General features: G+C 46.4%; 2 protein-coding genes across 3 annotated transcripts in view; one reads left to right on the top strand and one right to left on the bottom strand.

Annotated features, from left to right (window-relative positions):
- Positions 1–9596, top strand: part of PTPN14 (protein tyrosine phosphatase non-receptor type 14) — a 180900-nt gene extending 171304 nt beyond the window's left edge. For both annotated transcript variants that reach the window (XM_045452537.1, XM_045452538.1), the window contains exon 19: positions 1591–9596. In XM_045452537.1, coding sequence (XP_045308493.1) covers positions 1591–1719 — 129 coding nt within the window. In that variant the 3' untranslated portion in view covers positions 1720–9596. The remainder of the gene's footprint in view (positions 1–1590) is intronic.
- Positions 9597–13129: 3533 nt separating this feature from the next.
- The window catches only part of SMYD2 (SET and MYND domain containing 2), a 50815-nt gene continuing 47768 nt past the window's right edge, over positions 13130–16176 (bottom strand). The window contains exons 11-12 of the mRNA XM_045452540.1: positions 15752–15860; positions 13130–13579 (exon numbers count right to left, since the gene is read on the bottom strand). Coding sequence (XP_045308496.1) covers positions 13499–13579; positions 15752–15860 — 190 coding nt within the window. The 3' untranslated portion in view covers positions 13130–13498. The remainder of the gene's footprint in view (positions 13580–15751; positions 15861–16176) is intronic.

Raw genomic sequence — 16176 nt, 5'->3', positions numbered from 1 at the left:
TGTCAACGATGAGCACCAGGTTGTATGAAAGTGTTGAGTCACTACATTATACACCTGAAGCTGCTATTACACTGTTTGTTAACTTACTGGACTTTAAATAAAAACTTAAAGGGGCGCCTGGGTGGCTCAGTCAGTTAGTGTCGGACTCTTGAATTCAGCTCAGGCTACGATCTCACAGTTTGTGAGTTCGAGCCCCACATCGGGCTCTGCGCTGACAGTGCGGAGCCTGCTTGGGATTCTCTCTCTCTCCCTCTCTCTCTGCCCCTCCCCTGCTTACACACTCTCTGGCTCCCTCAAAATAAATAAATAAACATTAAATGGGGCGCCTGGGTGGCGCAGTCGGTTAAGCGTCCGACTTCAGCCAGGTCGCGATCTTGCGGTCCGTGAGTTCGAGCCCCGCGTCGGGCTCTGGGCTGATGGCTCAGAGCCTGGAGCCTGTTTCCGATTCTGTGTCTCCCTCTCTCTCTGCCCCTCCCCCGTTCATGCTCTGTCTCTCTCTGTCCCAAAAATAAATAAACGTTGAAAAAAAAAAAAAAAATTAAAAAAAAAAAAAAATAAATAAATAAATAAATAAATAAACATTAAAAACAAAGTAAGTAAAAACTCGAAAAGAAAAGCCGAGAAGCAACCCAGTTATCCAGGAGAAGACCCTAAACGTTTAAGAATTGATAGTATTTCTGAAAATGGGTGTGAAGGTAGAGCTAAAAACAGAAGGACCACCTGAATAAAAACTCAAATCAACCAAGCAACCAAATGACTGGTGTTCAGAGATTGTGCTTTGATACCTGAAAGTTTACACATAAATTCTCTCACTTGATAATGACCACGATTCTACGAGGTAGCAGGAGAGTGTGATTATTCTCATTTCATTAATTTAATAATAACAAATAATTTCATTAATTTAATAATTTAATAGTCTTCATGAAGAGCACAGAATGTGCCAGTGCAGGGGCTCCTGGATGGCTCAGTCAGTTAAGCGTCTGGACCTTGGTTTCGGCTCAGGTCATGATCTTGTGGTTCGTGAGTTTGAGCCCCACTCGAACTCCGTGCTGACAGTGTGGAGCCTGCTTGGGATTCTCTCTCTTTTCCTCTCTCTCTGCTCCTCCCCTGCTCCTGCTTGCTCTCTCTCTGAAAATAAGTAAACTTAAACAAAAAATAAATGCTTTACGTGCACTTCGTCATTTGATCCCATGAGGTGGGTGCTATTTATCATCCCATGTCATTGCTGAGGAAACGTTGCTAACATGGGCAAGACCACACTGTCATTGGAGGAAAGCATCAGTATTCTTATTTTACAGAGGAAGAAATGGAGGCCCAGAGATGTCTGAAACCCTACCCCCCTGAGTTCTGGTGGAGGGGAGAACCCCGGTTGGGTATAACTCTGGCCTCTGGGTTTTCTCTGGCACGTGGCAACCAGCATCTCCTGCTGGCGTACGGTCTTTGATTGGAAGAACCTAGAGGGGCCAAGCCTTTGCTTTCTCTTGTACCTACAAATGGGCAGTGAGCAAATGCTTCCTGGATGGGGGAATGGGGATGGACCCAGGGGCCACTCCTCACCCGGGACTTTGTGCTTTTTCTCTTTTCTTGCAGAAGGTGGACGTGCCCATAATGCTGAGGCTCCTCAGGGAGCAGAGGATGTTCATGATCCAGACCATTGCCCAGTACAAGTTTGTCTACCAAGTCCTCATCCAGTTCCTCCAAAACTCCAGACTCATTTAGCCCCCGACCCAGCTACTGGAAGAGGGACCCAGCTCCATCTTGCAGATGGGGACGCACCTCCAGACAACATCTGCCCCCCCGAGCCGGGCGCGGGTGGCCAGAGCAGGCAGGTCATGGGCTCCCCGAAGGCGGGAGCCAAGACTGTTCCCCAACAACCTATATTATTTTATATGAGATAATTTATTTTTTTTCCCCTTTTGGATAACTTTTGTGAATCATCGTAATGCATAATGTTTTCACGATAATATAGTCCTTCTCGTTTGAACCACATTTCGACTGATCTGCATTGTAAATATGGCAGCAGGGAAGGTTGCCCGGTGGATTGTTTTGGGGACAGAGGCATAAGGGAACACATCTCTAGTGAAGCTGTGGCCAGATTAGAAACCAAGCCGGAAATTCATCAGCCTGATTGCTCACGTTCAAATCAGAGATGGCAAGAAAATGAATTTGTCCTAAAATATAAAGATAAGGGCCAAGGCCCTTCCCTGAAGGAAACACACACGCGCGTGTGCACGCGCGCACACACACACACACACACACACACCACTATTCCCTTATATTTTAGGGCTTCTGAATCTTGATGGCCAGTGGCCTTCCTTCTTCCTTTCTGCCCTCGTCCTCCACTGTCTCTTTTTTCCCCAAGTTTGAGTCAAAGACAGGAGCAGCTAGAGGAAATGCTGCCTTTCACCAGATGGCCCTCACCCAGGTGAATGAGGAGCTCTCTGTTGTGTCTCCTCAACACCCCTTCCTTTGAACTCTGGAGCCTGTGTTGCCCTGCCGGGGACCACGACCTCAGTATTTGCTACTGCTCCCTGTTTGCTCAGTGGGCCCCAGTCTGGTGGTCTTCGAGGCTCTGGGCCAGGCCATCTGTGCAGCTAGGCCTCTTGCCGGACTGAGAGGAGATGATAGACCAGAGCGGGAAGAGAAAGGAGACAGGCAAGCCCTTGATATTGTTTCTTATTTAAATAGGATGTGTGCGCTGGCCGGGGGCCTGCCGGTCGAGGCGGTGGGTACATTCTGTCTTTCCATCAGTCCCCAAGTCACTGGAAACGTTATCATGGGAACAGTTGGGAAAGCTGATTTATGGGAGCTGTTTGGCACCCAGGTAGCAGGGCCCTGGCCAGGAACCACACCGAGTGTGACCCCCCTCTCTGACTGTGCTGCTGTCGCCCCAGCCTTTGGCCTGCAAGAGCAGAACTAAGCCCACTCAGGACCCTGTGGTCCAAATTTGGCTACTTGATGAAAGATGCTGGGATTTGTCTCGCACAAAGCCTGTTCACTGCTCTCCCGTTTTCCATACGCTCTTCAGTTGCTTTGCAGTTTCCTTCTGTTTGTCTCTTCCTGAGCCTACGTCAGTCATCGTCCTGAATTTTTTAGGTCAGTACACAGCAAATTGTATTCCACACGTTTCTCCTCTAGCGGAATTTTAGGAAGTTTTCCTCTCTACTGTCTAGTTCTTGAATGCAACGTTTAAACGGTGGTTCTGTTCTTAGATTTGACATTCGTGGCTGTTCCACTGTGCCTTCCTCCACTGCTGACTTTTTGTTTTGCTTTGTTTTTCCTGAGCTGAGAATGCGAAGAAAGAGTGGCATCATGTCAACCAGAAAAAGCATGCCTGTGTGATGTCCGGTGACCACACCCCAGTAGAGGGGTGCAGAGGCAGATTCCCGATGAACTCGTTCGGAATGGGAATCAACTCAGTTTCACATCTGGCCAGGTGTGGTAGTGGTGGTGGTGGTGGTTCTCTCGTTTAGACTGAGAATCCTGGTGAGAGAGGGCCCCCTCTTGTTGTCCAGAGTCTGAAGAAACAGTGAAGGAGGGTAACTTCAGTTGAGCTCTGTAGATTCTGGAATTTCGGTGTATGTTCTGGAAAAGAAAACCATGAGTATGACCTATATTTTCAGTGGAACAGAGCTCATCACCCTCACCAGGAGATGCCCAGAACTTACACTGTTAACAGGCAAAGACCTTATCTGTTGCCTTTCCTTAGACACTTCCCATCCTTGGGCTAGTCTACTGTTAGGGGTGTTTTCACAGTTGGTCTGCGGTTCCTGGCTTATTTGACAAACACCATCGGCAGTTCTCTTTTGCCTCTTAGGCCCCAGCGTGGGCTCTGTTAAGACTGAGTCTCACGTGGGCAGCATATAGATCTGTGTCTCTTGGAGCTCATCACACGGGCGGTGCCTTTCAACCCACCCGCCACGGGAGTAGTTGCTAATGCACAAAATGCAGGGCAGAAGGAGGTTTGCTGTCCAATTTCCTAGCCAAAGTTTATATCGAAGCCCAAAGGAAACCACTTAAAAGTTACTCCACATATTTCACTTTTAAAAACAAATGTTTTGGGTTCTGTAGCACATTTTGCATTCCTTTTCCCATCTCCAGCGAATGCCAGCACAGCTCCTGTGAAATTAGCAGCAGGCAGTGAAAGTCCTTCTAGTGGCATCTGCACAATAATTGCCCAGAGATGCTTTATATCTGGGAAGCAAGCCAAGGAATAAACCTTGAAGCAAAGTGTATTAAATTAGTTATCTAGTTAGAGCTTTTGGAATGAGTTCCTGATGATGTATCAAGTCTGAAGCTGGAGCTGTCGGGGTCTATTTTTTTCTGTTTGGATTTGAAGAGAGAAAATTAAAAATGGAGGGTGGAAAAAGGAGATACCATCTCACAGCAAAGCCATTCAATACACTTTGGGGCCTCTAGTTTTGAAGTCCTCCAGTTGAAATGTTTTGTTTCTTTGATCCGTACTCATTTGGGCACGTGGGCCCTGTGTTGGGTCTGCCCTTGTTTAACGTGGTCCCTGGATGGTGGGGGCTGAGTCTGATGTCTTCATCCTTAAGCTGAGCTGAGCCTGCCGGCAAAACTTAGCCACAGCCTGCTGAGCTTATCGGTTCCCGTGGGCTCTAAAGAGACACCACCTTTGGTAGCATTTACATTTACACACACCTGTTTCCCTGGACAGGAGGTAAAGGAGGATTTGGCTGCACTGGGGAGGGATGCCAAACGTTGATGTCTTCATAGCAGAGGAAAGAGGACTGTGCTTCTCTTCACAGTTAGAGGGGGAACGGTAAGATCAGGAAAGGTGAAAACATCTCCACGTGGAGTATTTTGAGGAATACGCTTCCAAGGAGCTTACGTTGAGAGAATTTAACTTTTGCAAGCTTTGTGATCCTAGATTGACAAAAAGAACTAATTGTTTTCCATTACTAATCTCTCACTGTTTGCCTAAGACTCACCTGGCCATCTCTGGCCCCTTCATCATCCTTCAGCCTGGTTAGAGGGGTTTTGTGGGCTCTGTTGGGTTCTGGTGGGACTTGACCCCTGGCTCCCCCCCGTACTCATTTAACTTTTATTTTGCTTGCTGTTAGCTCTTGAGGTTCAGTTATAAACTCCAGGGGCTTTGGGAGATCAGCATTTTTATCCAGCTGCCTAGTTTTCTCATCTTTCCAGCTTAAATACAGGTTGACCATATGAAATTGACAATAGCTAGACCATTTTTTGTTACAATGACAGACAAGTCACATAAAATCAACCTAATATGCACAATATTTTTCTTCTCCCAATACAGGATGGGTCCCAACACACCATATGTCATTTCTTCAAATAAGTGCTAATGAACCTGAAAGCATGTGAAATGGGCAGCTTGGCTCTTTTTGTGAACCTGCTGCCTTGCTGTAATGAGCTTTGCCTCACTCAGTGAATGGGTCATGTCCTGGGGCTGGGAAGGCAGAGATGTTAGTACACCTAGATGGTAGTGCATTCTCATAGACAGGGCTGGCCATCGGGCATATCACTGTGGGTTTTCAGCCGCCGTCTTTTTTTGATGTACAATCTGTGTTCGCAGACCTCAGCCCAGTGGTTATGGAACATGGTGTGTGGGCCTGAAGGTGTCCTCAGCCAGAAAGCAGAGGGTGCTTTCTAATCTCACTCCTCTACTTCCAGTGGGGCGAAGGTATAGCTATTGACTTCCTTTTTGGGGAGATGTGCCAATCACTTTGAAGTTGGGGGAGTTGGGGTATTCTTTGTGCCAGGTTGCTGAGACACAAGGGATGGGATCAGGTCAGACCCAGGTTAGTAGTGTTCATCTGTTCCGCATTCCTCCTCCATTTTGGCAATAACTGTTGGGGTCCTAGAGGTGGAAATTTCCAGAAGTACCAAGTGATCACTGTTGGGATCTTTAGGTGGCACTATATGGGGAATTCAGCTTCCTCACACTTTACCAAAGACTCTTCTGCTGCTCTGTTTCATTGTATTCCTGTGTAGTTTATCAGACACTCATCATACTCTTATTTAGTGATTCCTTTTCATGAACAAAGTAACGACTCATCCAGTACTGCTTCCAGATGGAGAAACTGGGGTTTTCCATGGACACTGCACAAATTTTCCAGTGGCCTACAGCTTTATGGATGACAAATTAGTTGGCCCTATAGGATGGAAATAATCTTAGTTGGCCCTATAGAATGGAAATCTCTGAGATGTTAAAATGTTTGACACTTCCCTTAGATGCTGTGCAAGAAAAAAAAAAAGGTTCTTCGCCTCAACTTCTGAGACATCTGGGGGCAAAAGACCTTAGTGATGCATCTTTTGAAAGTAACAGCATCATTCCTGGGAGGGAAGTGAGGGTATATCCAATCAAATTCTGCTAATCCAAATGTGCCGTCCCAAAAGTCACTGTAATTCATAGGGTCCTATAAAACTCAATAGCCACCTTGCCCAATACCCAATCTTTCTCCTGCCTGTGCACATTGTGCCTTTGGGTTATAAACTCAGGTGGGTGAGCATTTTTATTCTGCTGACTACCTTTCTTATCTCCTAGCTTAACATAGCTGCATCTTTTTCTGCAAGGTCAAAATAAGTGTTCTCTAGTAAAATGTCCATGAGCCTGGCATTGAGTATCTGGCATCAATCGATTTCATAAGACCAGGTCATTTATCGTCGTTTGGTGCAGGAAGAGGGGGAGGATGTGTATCAGTTCCGACTGCTCAGAGCTCGGGTCAGCCCTTCTATTTTAAAAATAAATTCAAGGACATTTTGTTACAAGGCAGGAAGGCGAGAGCTGACGTGCAGCCTGGCTGTGACGAGCCTCTGCGTAGAAAGTCACAGTTTCTTCTGTTGTGCTTTGGGACATCAGGATCATTCTTTTTAAAAACTGCCATAAGCTTGGCCAGAGGAGTTATAAATAGGAAGAGGAAGAGGAGGATGTTTTAGATCAGCCCTCTGGTTGGTGTTAAAAAAATTTATTGGTTCACAAATAATTTTCTGAACTCTGGAACATCTGCTTTCTTCTTCCCTGCCTGTAAGGCTGGAGGGATGGAAATGACGTGGGGGCACCCCCAGGAAAGCCTGGGCTGTGATGTTGGGGTCTATTTCCGCCTTGCTCGTGGTTTCAAACTGCCCTCAGTGCCGTGGTAGAGCTTGATGAAGGTCATGGATTCTGACGTGTGCCTGGGCGTGCCACTCTAAAGTGTCGTCTTCTCTCACGTGCTGGCAGCCCCACCTTCCCATGCAGCCTTAGCAGAGGCTTCTGCTCATCCACTGAGCCCCCCTGAGTTAGCAGTCAGGGCTCCGGGCATGTCAGTTCCTCTCCCCTGCGATCAGAGGGGGTTCCCGTTTATAGCACATCACGTTTATAATCAGGGCACAGAAACAGGGAGGGTGTCCGTACAGCAATGGCAGTGGTTCTTTGTCTCATCGTGGGGCATGCGCAGGACTGTTTTGTGATGTCACCCTCTTCATTCCAAGAGCACCTCACTCACGTAGGGCTGTGCTGACTTCTCCTTACTGTTCGTTTGTTTGATGGATCCGCTGTCACTTTTCTTTCCCTACTCTACCCTTTGAGTACAACCGCTACAAAAATAGTTCAGTCCGGTCGTGGAGAACCGCTCTCTTAAGCCTCTCTAAATTATGTAATTAGGAAATCTTCGTTTTAATTTCAGAACGCTTATAGAGTTTGAAAGAATAAGATCTGGCAAATGGAAAGAACCAGAGAGAAAACAGCTAGAAAATTGTCAGCAACCAAGAAGCTGCCCTCCCCCACCTCTTTCCCCCCCCTTGGTGGTAGACATGGTCACTCAGTACTAGAAGAAGTGAAAGAGAAGATGGCTTCGATGATCGGTCCCGTTTGAAGCAGTGATCAATGGTCATAGAGTAGGTACTGCCGATTTCTTTCGAGGTGGACTTCCACCCATTCCCAGTGGCCGCGTTTGGCAGAGCAACGTGTGTGGTCAGATGAATACGTGTCAGGCTTCCCCCTCCCGACCCAGGGTCCCTTCATCATGGCCTCTTCACACAGACCGGCCGAATCTGGTGAAATAGGGACAAGGGCTGGGCTGGCCAGGACCCCCTGGACAGGTCGTGTTGTGATCAGTTCTCAGTTACCTGGGGAGGGGCAGGGTCCACTCTTCATCCACTCAGTCCCTTCCCCGATCGTTTCTCCCCAACCCCCTCCTTCAGGGAAACCCAGATGCCTTCTCCCCTGACAAAAAGGTGTCCGGGAGAAAGCTGAAAAGATTGGGTTGGGGTCTTTTTGTGCCTTGAAGGGGAGACCTGCTTTTGCTCAAATCTCAGGAATCCTGCTTTGAGTCAGGGAGGCTGTCAGAGCCTCCTGGCTCGGGGATGCCTGGCCATGTGTGTGTTTCTCAGGGGCCTTGCACCTCCCTCAGCGACAGTGTTAGCTAATAAATACCTTCAGCAGGGAGCCAAAAGCTGTAATTCAGCGCCTCTGCTTTTTGTTTGTCTGTTTGTTTGTTTTCCCACGTGAACACTGTAAAAATGTTAACTGCCATTTCCTTTGACTCAACTTTCTTGCCGTTTGAAATCTCAAAAGTCTATCCACCATATCCTTTTAAAAGTGAGGTTACTCTTCATCAGAGATGATTTCCGGTGTATGTCCTTTGTTCCTTCAGCGGTCAGCCGACTTGGCGTGAGGATGCTTACGTGGAAAAACACGAAAACGGTTTACATATGCAGATGACTATTTAAACGTATAACCTTAGGTAACTCGCGTTACATCGACTAACAGGCCAATTAAGTTTGTTTCACTGGACTTACTGTTGGGTTCCTTAATTCAGTATTTTGATGCTTTCTTTCCTTGTCTGTGTTTTATAAAACATTGTGAATGGTGGTGCCATTCAAAACAATTGGCATTCAGTAGGTTTCATTTTGAAACAACGTACAGACAAGTCCCCGGCTCAGACCCCCAAGCTCTTGGGTCAGCCCACGGAAGCCTTCGGACTTCTACCCTAGCTGAAAGGTGGGGATGTGTCCGCCAGATGCGGCTGACTGTTGTGAGCTGACCTGGAAAGGTAACCAGCTGTGTTTTGCTGTGAGACACGCATTCCAGGTTGGGCCTGGGGATCCCAAGAACGCGTATCTTCTCCCCTTGGAAGCCACTTGCTGCCTGGCAACATTCAAGTCCAGACTCTTGACTACAATGGTAGCAAGGGAGAGAGGGAGAAGTTTCTCGGACTTTCCCTACATCAGGGGGTGATTTCTTAATATTCGTGTCAACTCTCATTTGGAAGAGACTCCCTCTCAATTTAATAATATTAAAAGCCTTAAGTAAGACTATGCATGTTCTTCTATATTGCTTTTTTTTTATATCAGTAAATAAGCTGATGCTTGCCGGTTTTGTGCACAATTATGAGGTGTACAAAACTGACTTTTGACAGTATTTTTTGCACTGTTTCCTATCTGTTTTTATAAAGTCTTTAGAGAATGGTCCTAGTTGTGTATTGTTGATGTTCTCACAGCCCTTGTGATTGCTGTAAAATGTTTCGTATGTGCCTTTACAAATGTGAGATCTTTATTCTAACCTTTTTTTGTAAAAGATATCTATTGACTTACATATACAATAAACCCTTTTTTTTTTCCAGAGAAAACAGTTGAATCTTCTGTCTTCTGTGCTGTGTATGTTTACATCAGTTGAAAGCATCTACATCCTTTACTTGTAGGATTATTTTCCTAGGCAAAACTGCCTAGGAAAGTCTGCATTTTCACTCTGTTAAAGCCCATTTACTTCTACCCACTTTTCATTCCTGTATAACCCGATCGTTTGAAATTTCCAAAGTTGTCCTTATTATAAAAAAAAAAAACAAAAACCTGACAAGGGTGATCACTAGGCAGATGGAGTGAAGACTACATTAGAAAGGGATCTTTCTCACAAATGCCACGATAACCCTTACCAAGCGCCAAGACCCAGCCCGCAGCTGTCACTTCCTCAGACCCCAAGCCGCCGACTTGGAAACCGCAGGCCCTGGGCTGCTCTGGGACACCCCCATCCTTGGTTTGTCCTTCAGTGTCATCAGCAGCTCCTGTCTAGGTTTAAAGAAGGCTGCCTTGCCCTTATTTCAGCCCCTCAGCTGCCATCGACACACACAGAACCCCTGGGGAAGAGGGTGGATGCTTTACGGACCTTTGATAAGTAACGGGACAACATGCACGCTTCTGTGTTACTCATTTACTACCCTGTCACTACACAAGGAGCCTGGACCCGCTGAGGTCCCGGCTTATGTCACACCACAAAAATGAGACTATGGTGCGAAAAGGGGATGGCGAGCAAATGGGGAGAAAAGAGGAACAAGCAGTAATTTGTTTTCTCTTCCGCGGATGAGTAAACGGACTCAGCTCATTTTCTTTGGATAACGAACAGAAAAAGCGGTCTTATCGTACAATGTGGAGATAAAACAGTAACCCCTAGTGGACCTGTTTATCTCCAGGCTGTGCACGGAGCTGGAGAAGGACATTTTTTTAAAAGAGAAGAAGCCCCCAAGAGCATAAGATAAATATAAGGAAAACCTACACAGATCTGCGATGAAAGGACAAAAAGCAGGATCAAACAGGTCTATTTTGTGATTTTACCTCTTAGTTTCCTTAATACAAATAAATGGGGAAATGCCGTCTGACTTACATGTTAAGAAACACAATGGAAGAAAAGGGCTCATTCATAACTGCTGTCGAAAACATAACATCTAAGAATTAAGATCAATGTGTAGGACGTGTCTAAACAAAGCCTACCCGTGTTGAGGCAAAGCAGATGGATTGATAAACTCCCCACGTTCTTGGGTAGAGAGACTCATGTTACGGAGAGGTCAGTTCACTCCAATGCAGTTCTAGTATCGAAGAGCACTTTGTGAGGGAGGAGGGAAGGCCAAGAGAGGGCTTGGCCAAAGGATTCTCAAGTACTTCGGAGGGCTAAATGTGGGAGAATGGTCAGAAAAATTCAAGAGAACACAGAAGATTAGCCCTAATAGATACTAAAAGTGTGGCGATGCCACAATAATTAAGAATACAGAAATAAACCTAAATCTTAAGGGAATGATAATGGGACCGTTTCAGATCAGCAGAGGAAAATAAATCAATAAATCATGCCGCCATAAGTGGCTAGCAATTTTGAATGTTAAAAATTTTACAGAGTACAACTGGATCTCTACTAAATAAAGTAATTCCAGGTAGCGCAAAGACTTAAAAAAATTGTTTTATTTCTTTTCTTCATTTAAGGATGAGAACAATCTTTTCTCTATAGCAAGTGTCATGAAAAATAAAATTAATGGACAACTAGAGAGAGAAAATATTTTCAGGACATGACAAAGAGCTAATATCCCAAAATACACTGAGCTCTTATAAATTATTATGAGAGACATAAACAGGATAGACAATGGCCATGAATGCTGACTCACAGACGAAACATACGGATTCCTCGGTTTTGGAGAAAGTGCCCGACCTCATTAATAAATGCATCTCAAACAAAGTATTTCACACAGTAGACTGGCCAAAAAAAAAAAAAAAATCAAATAGTATAGTACAGTGCCGTTATGATGGTAGAGGAAAACAAATACTACAAATATTACAGCCTTAGAACCTGTTGCAGTTTTTTTAAAAAGGAGATGTGGCCATATTTATTCAAATTTTAAAAAGTCACCAGTACGTGCTCCTGAAATTCCACTTCTTGGAATCTATCCCCCCACATGGTCCCACCTGACAGCAAAGTTCCGCATCGAAGACTGTGCCCTGTGGCACTGTTGATAGGAACAGCAACCTGGAAAAACCACAAGTCCATAAACAGAATGAATAAAATAGGACACATTCACTGCAATGTTCTGACTCTAAAAAGAATGAAGCAAATCTGTAAAAGCTGGAATAAAAACAGGTCCATATTGTTAAGCCAGAGACAGATTCTGAAACAGTATGTCAGTACCATCCTGCCTTTGGTTTTCTAAATCGATTTATATGTACATCCTGCACAGGCATGGGAAAACCTGGGACCACGTGTAAGCACATGGTTTCCAGGGGTTACATCTGGGGAATGGGAGCGGACAAGAAGAAAGAACAATTCACGTTTCCAGTATTGTGTACAAATGAGAAACTGTTACTTTCAGAAGGTTTATAAAACCTTTGGAGGTGGTGGGCTAAGCTTATTGTAGGCTTAGCTACAGAGTAAAGTAGCCTTTTCTTAAAAGGTGAAACTCCCTGGAACCAGGACCCAGGACCGTGCCTAACTCATCTGCACGTGGAGAGCCATATAGCGTTCTGCATACAGTAGGTGTTCAATAAGCATCTTAGTGCACTTCTCTGAATAAGAGAATGCGTTCTGCCTGCTGAATCCCACTGTGTGCCGTTAACTGTGTGTGCAAGACAGGCGTGTGGGTGTGAGATGTGTGGGCGTGAGACATGTGTGTGGGTGTCGATGAGGCAGGAAGGGTAACGTTCAGGATTCAGCTGTTCAAGCTGCTTGCAGATCACGCTATGGAAGCTGAAGTGTAAACTCCACAGGCTTTAATTATTACCTAATGGGGAAGTTCCTCGCTTTGGACTGCAAGAAACTCCTCCAGGAAACACCCTTACACCCCAAGCAAGCCCGGTCCCTGGCCCTGTCCTCCGCGGCTGTTGCTAACAAACAGTCCCCGGGTTGCTGCCATCCAGGCAGTGGGGAGCTGGTTTCCTGCCGGCCAGCCGCGCGGGGAGGGATCAGTGTTTGCTCAATAACACAGAGTTGGTAAGGAAAAAAAAAATTTTTTCCTTCTTAAGCTTATCCTGGATTGTTTCCAAACACGGACAGCACTGCATAGAACAGTCAACAGAAATGAGAAATGGGAAGTCTGCTTTCAGACAGAGGACGAAAAAAAAAAAAAAAAAGCCAAGGAAGCCAACCATGCAAGATGCACCTTTATGCACGGAAGGGATTCCAGATACTAGACCCATGACTCAAGACAGACACGTTCTCCTGCCCGGGGAGCGGGGGTGGTACGCAGGTCACTTAATTGGACCTTCTCTCTTTTCTCCTCCACAGGCACTGATCCCTGAAAGTCACTACAGACTAAGTGGCCGCCTGCCCCCCACGCCCGCACTCCCACACCCGGCTCCCACTGCCACTTTGAAATCCTCCCCACAGACAGAAGAAAAGACAGACTTCCGATACCATTATCTGTTTTATTCTCTTTCATCGTCCAGGTTTGTTCAGCACATTAGAACAGGCATGAAAGGGAAAAGAATCGCATATTTTAATTCAATCTTTCCAAAGTATATGATATTTGAAACCATGCCATTATCTCTTGGGGGGGGCGGCGGGGGAGAAAAGCATTCAAAAATTACTTTGGTATTAAGATTCAAGATTAAGACCAATTTCCAGGGGGGGCCGTGTGTAAGGTTTAAGGGCAGGTATTGTTTTTCATTCCAATGATTTCACAGAAATGCGGGAGTGATGTGTACAACTTGAATGAAATATTCAAATCCTTGAAGGCTTCTGCAGTAACATTTAAATAAAAACTAACATGTAGGCGTAGTTTCAGTGGCTGTCAATCTCCTGTTTGATCTCGGAAATGTACGGATGGTCTTTCCCATGAGCCACTTCCATTATCGCGATGGCCTAGGAAAGACGGAGACAAGGAAAGGGTTGAGAGCCTGAAGGCAGCCCCTCCCCCTCCCCTAACCTGCACCCTGGGCTAACTTAACCCCAGCTAATTCTTCTCTGCTCCAAGGCACAGGATACATCCTGGCTCCTGGAGCCATGTTCTCTTCCAGAGTCTGGCTTTTTTTTCTTTCCTTTTCTTTTCTCTCTTTTCTTCTTAATAGACAAGATTATCTGATGACCAACTAGTCACCCAGTCTGTACTGCCGACTACAACATTCTACAACAGTTGAAGAAATGATACAGAGAAACTGATCTCATGACATTCTAGATCTTGCAGTAGAAAATGCTGTAGGGATAGAATTATCTGTGCTGAACCCAGTACACGCGGTGCTGGAACAGAAAAGGCCACGGTGAACTTCATACTGAACCTGTTTTGATTTTAGTCGACACTGCTCATCTCTAAGACACGACTAAGTCGTTTTTCCCTTTCGAAAAATGCATGCTTTCCTTGTAATACACATTCTTAAAAACAAAAACAAAACCAAAAACTTCAAAGTCGTTGCAGGTTTCATTTGAGGCAGCTGGAGAGAACATATTTAATAAGGCATCTTTACAGTGAAGTAGTATAAACCGAAGAGGTGCCAGTGGCTCCATCATTTCCCCGCTGTGTGACCTTGGGCAATTAACTGCTCCGCGCCTCATTTTCCTCATCTGCGAAATAAGAACGATGCCTCCGAGTTGTCAGTACACATACGGTGTTTAGAACAGCATCCGGCATATAGGAAGTATAGACCAAATGTTATGGGTAAGAATTTATTTTGTTCTGTATTCAACTCTATTGCGGCAGAAAAACTTAAATCCCCCAACAGGGAATGTCTGATGGCCTGTGACTCTGATAGATGATCCTTTCCATTGTACCATTCTCTTCCTAAATCTCAAACCAAAAGGAGGCAAGCCAAGGAACAGCGTGAGCCTTCAGGACACTCAGGAATGTCCTGTCCAAATGCCTCTACTGTGTTCATGTCACAATTCACAGGCCTTTTTCGGAGCTACTTTGTCCTTCACTGTTCTCGTACCTCATTACTAAACACCAGCACCTTGCAACTGTGACCTAACTGGCCCACTTTCCCTCAACTCACCAAGGCAACAAATCTGTTATCTTAGGAGGTAAATTCTATGGTTTCAAAACAGAAAAGTGCATGCTTAGCTCACATTGCCAGCCTGGTCAGGTCTCGACCCTTCCATTTGGGATGTGGGACCTAATATCATCTCCCCAAGTAGTCTACTAGGAAGTCTGAGAGAGTCTGGCCCCAACTTTTACAGACACTCTCTTACAGGAGTCAACAGACTGACCCAAAGATTACAGTTCCTCAACTGTTAACTGCTACGTAAAGAACGAGAATTGATATTCGGGACGGAGACTCCAGCTACCGTAAGGTGCAAGGTCAGGGCCAGGCCCCCTCACCCACCGGCAGCACAGAGCAGTCAAACACCGAGGGAGGCACATGCCCAGGGTCCTGGTGTCCCCTGTGTGCTGGTCACAGCCTGGGCAAGTGGAGCTTTCGACTCAGGAAGACCCCAGTCTGAATGAAGGCCTCCGACTGAATCTCCATTTTTCTACCAGAAAACCTGTATCATTTTTGTGAGAATTGAAAGGGTCCTGGCACATGACTGGTACTTGATGAACAATGATGATGGTTTTTCAGTACACTTTAGAAACTGCAAACGCATCATCGTAATCCTGAGGAACTCTCTCAATCCAACTGCCTTGATTTCACCTCAACTGGGCAGCATAAATCCCAATCCTAAAGGCAGACACACGGACGATTCCCTCACCACAGTCTCCTGACCCGTCCCGTGGCCCCTGTCCACTTCCAGGGTTTCATGCGGGCCGGGGGCGGCACCCCCATCCCCCCATGCTCGGGCTGTGCCTAGAGTCACAGCCAGCCTCTCTCAGTGTGTGCAGCCCTTCCCCCAAGGGTGGGCCCGGATACAGACAAGGCAAAGGCTCCATCACTTACTATACCCCGACCTGCCCAACCCCCTGCCTCCCACGTCCCTGCCAGAGGGGGATCCAGAGCTGGGTGGTTCTCCAGGACTTCAGTCCCTCAGCCCAACCAGGTGCGAGGGCAGGAGACAAAGGGGCCGCGGGGCGCCGGGACCCCCAGCCTCATGTTGCAGACGCACCTTCTTCAGGGCTCTTTCTCCAGCAGCTTTGTTTTCCAGGCCCATGTACAGCCTTCCCAGCTTCAGCCACATGGAGGCCACATTGAGGGAGTACAGAGGGTAATGTTTGCTGGAAGAAGAGAGGAGATAACAGGCCACCGTCAAAGGGCGCCAAGCAGCCTGCAGGCCAGGCGCCATGACCCCATGGCAGCCAGGCTCCTCCAGGCCCTGGCAAATTCTGGGTGGACACCGTGGATGGTTCGACCCTGTCTGAGCACGCAGACGCGCTTCATTTCACGCAAGTGTGTATGTTTCTGAAAAGCTACATCAACACTGCAGGAGAAATCCTGCATAAAAACACCGAAAACATGACATTCGACCCCAGTCCCAGGTTTTTGTTTCAGGTGCACTCAAAGCAGGGCACTGGAAAAACATCTTTGAAAGTG

This window comes from Leopardus geoffroyi, chromosome C3 (assembly GCF_018350155.1).
Source record: "Leopardus geoffroyi isolate Oge1 chromosome C3, O.geoffroyi_Oge1_pat1.0, whole genome shotgun sequence".
Lineage (NCBI taxonomy): Eukaryota > Metazoa > Chordata > Mammalia > Carnivora > Felidae > Leopardus > Leopardus geoffroyi.
The sequence above is the reverse complement of the archived record's forward strand: the minus strand, read 5'-3'. Positions and strand labels throughout refer to the sequence as shown.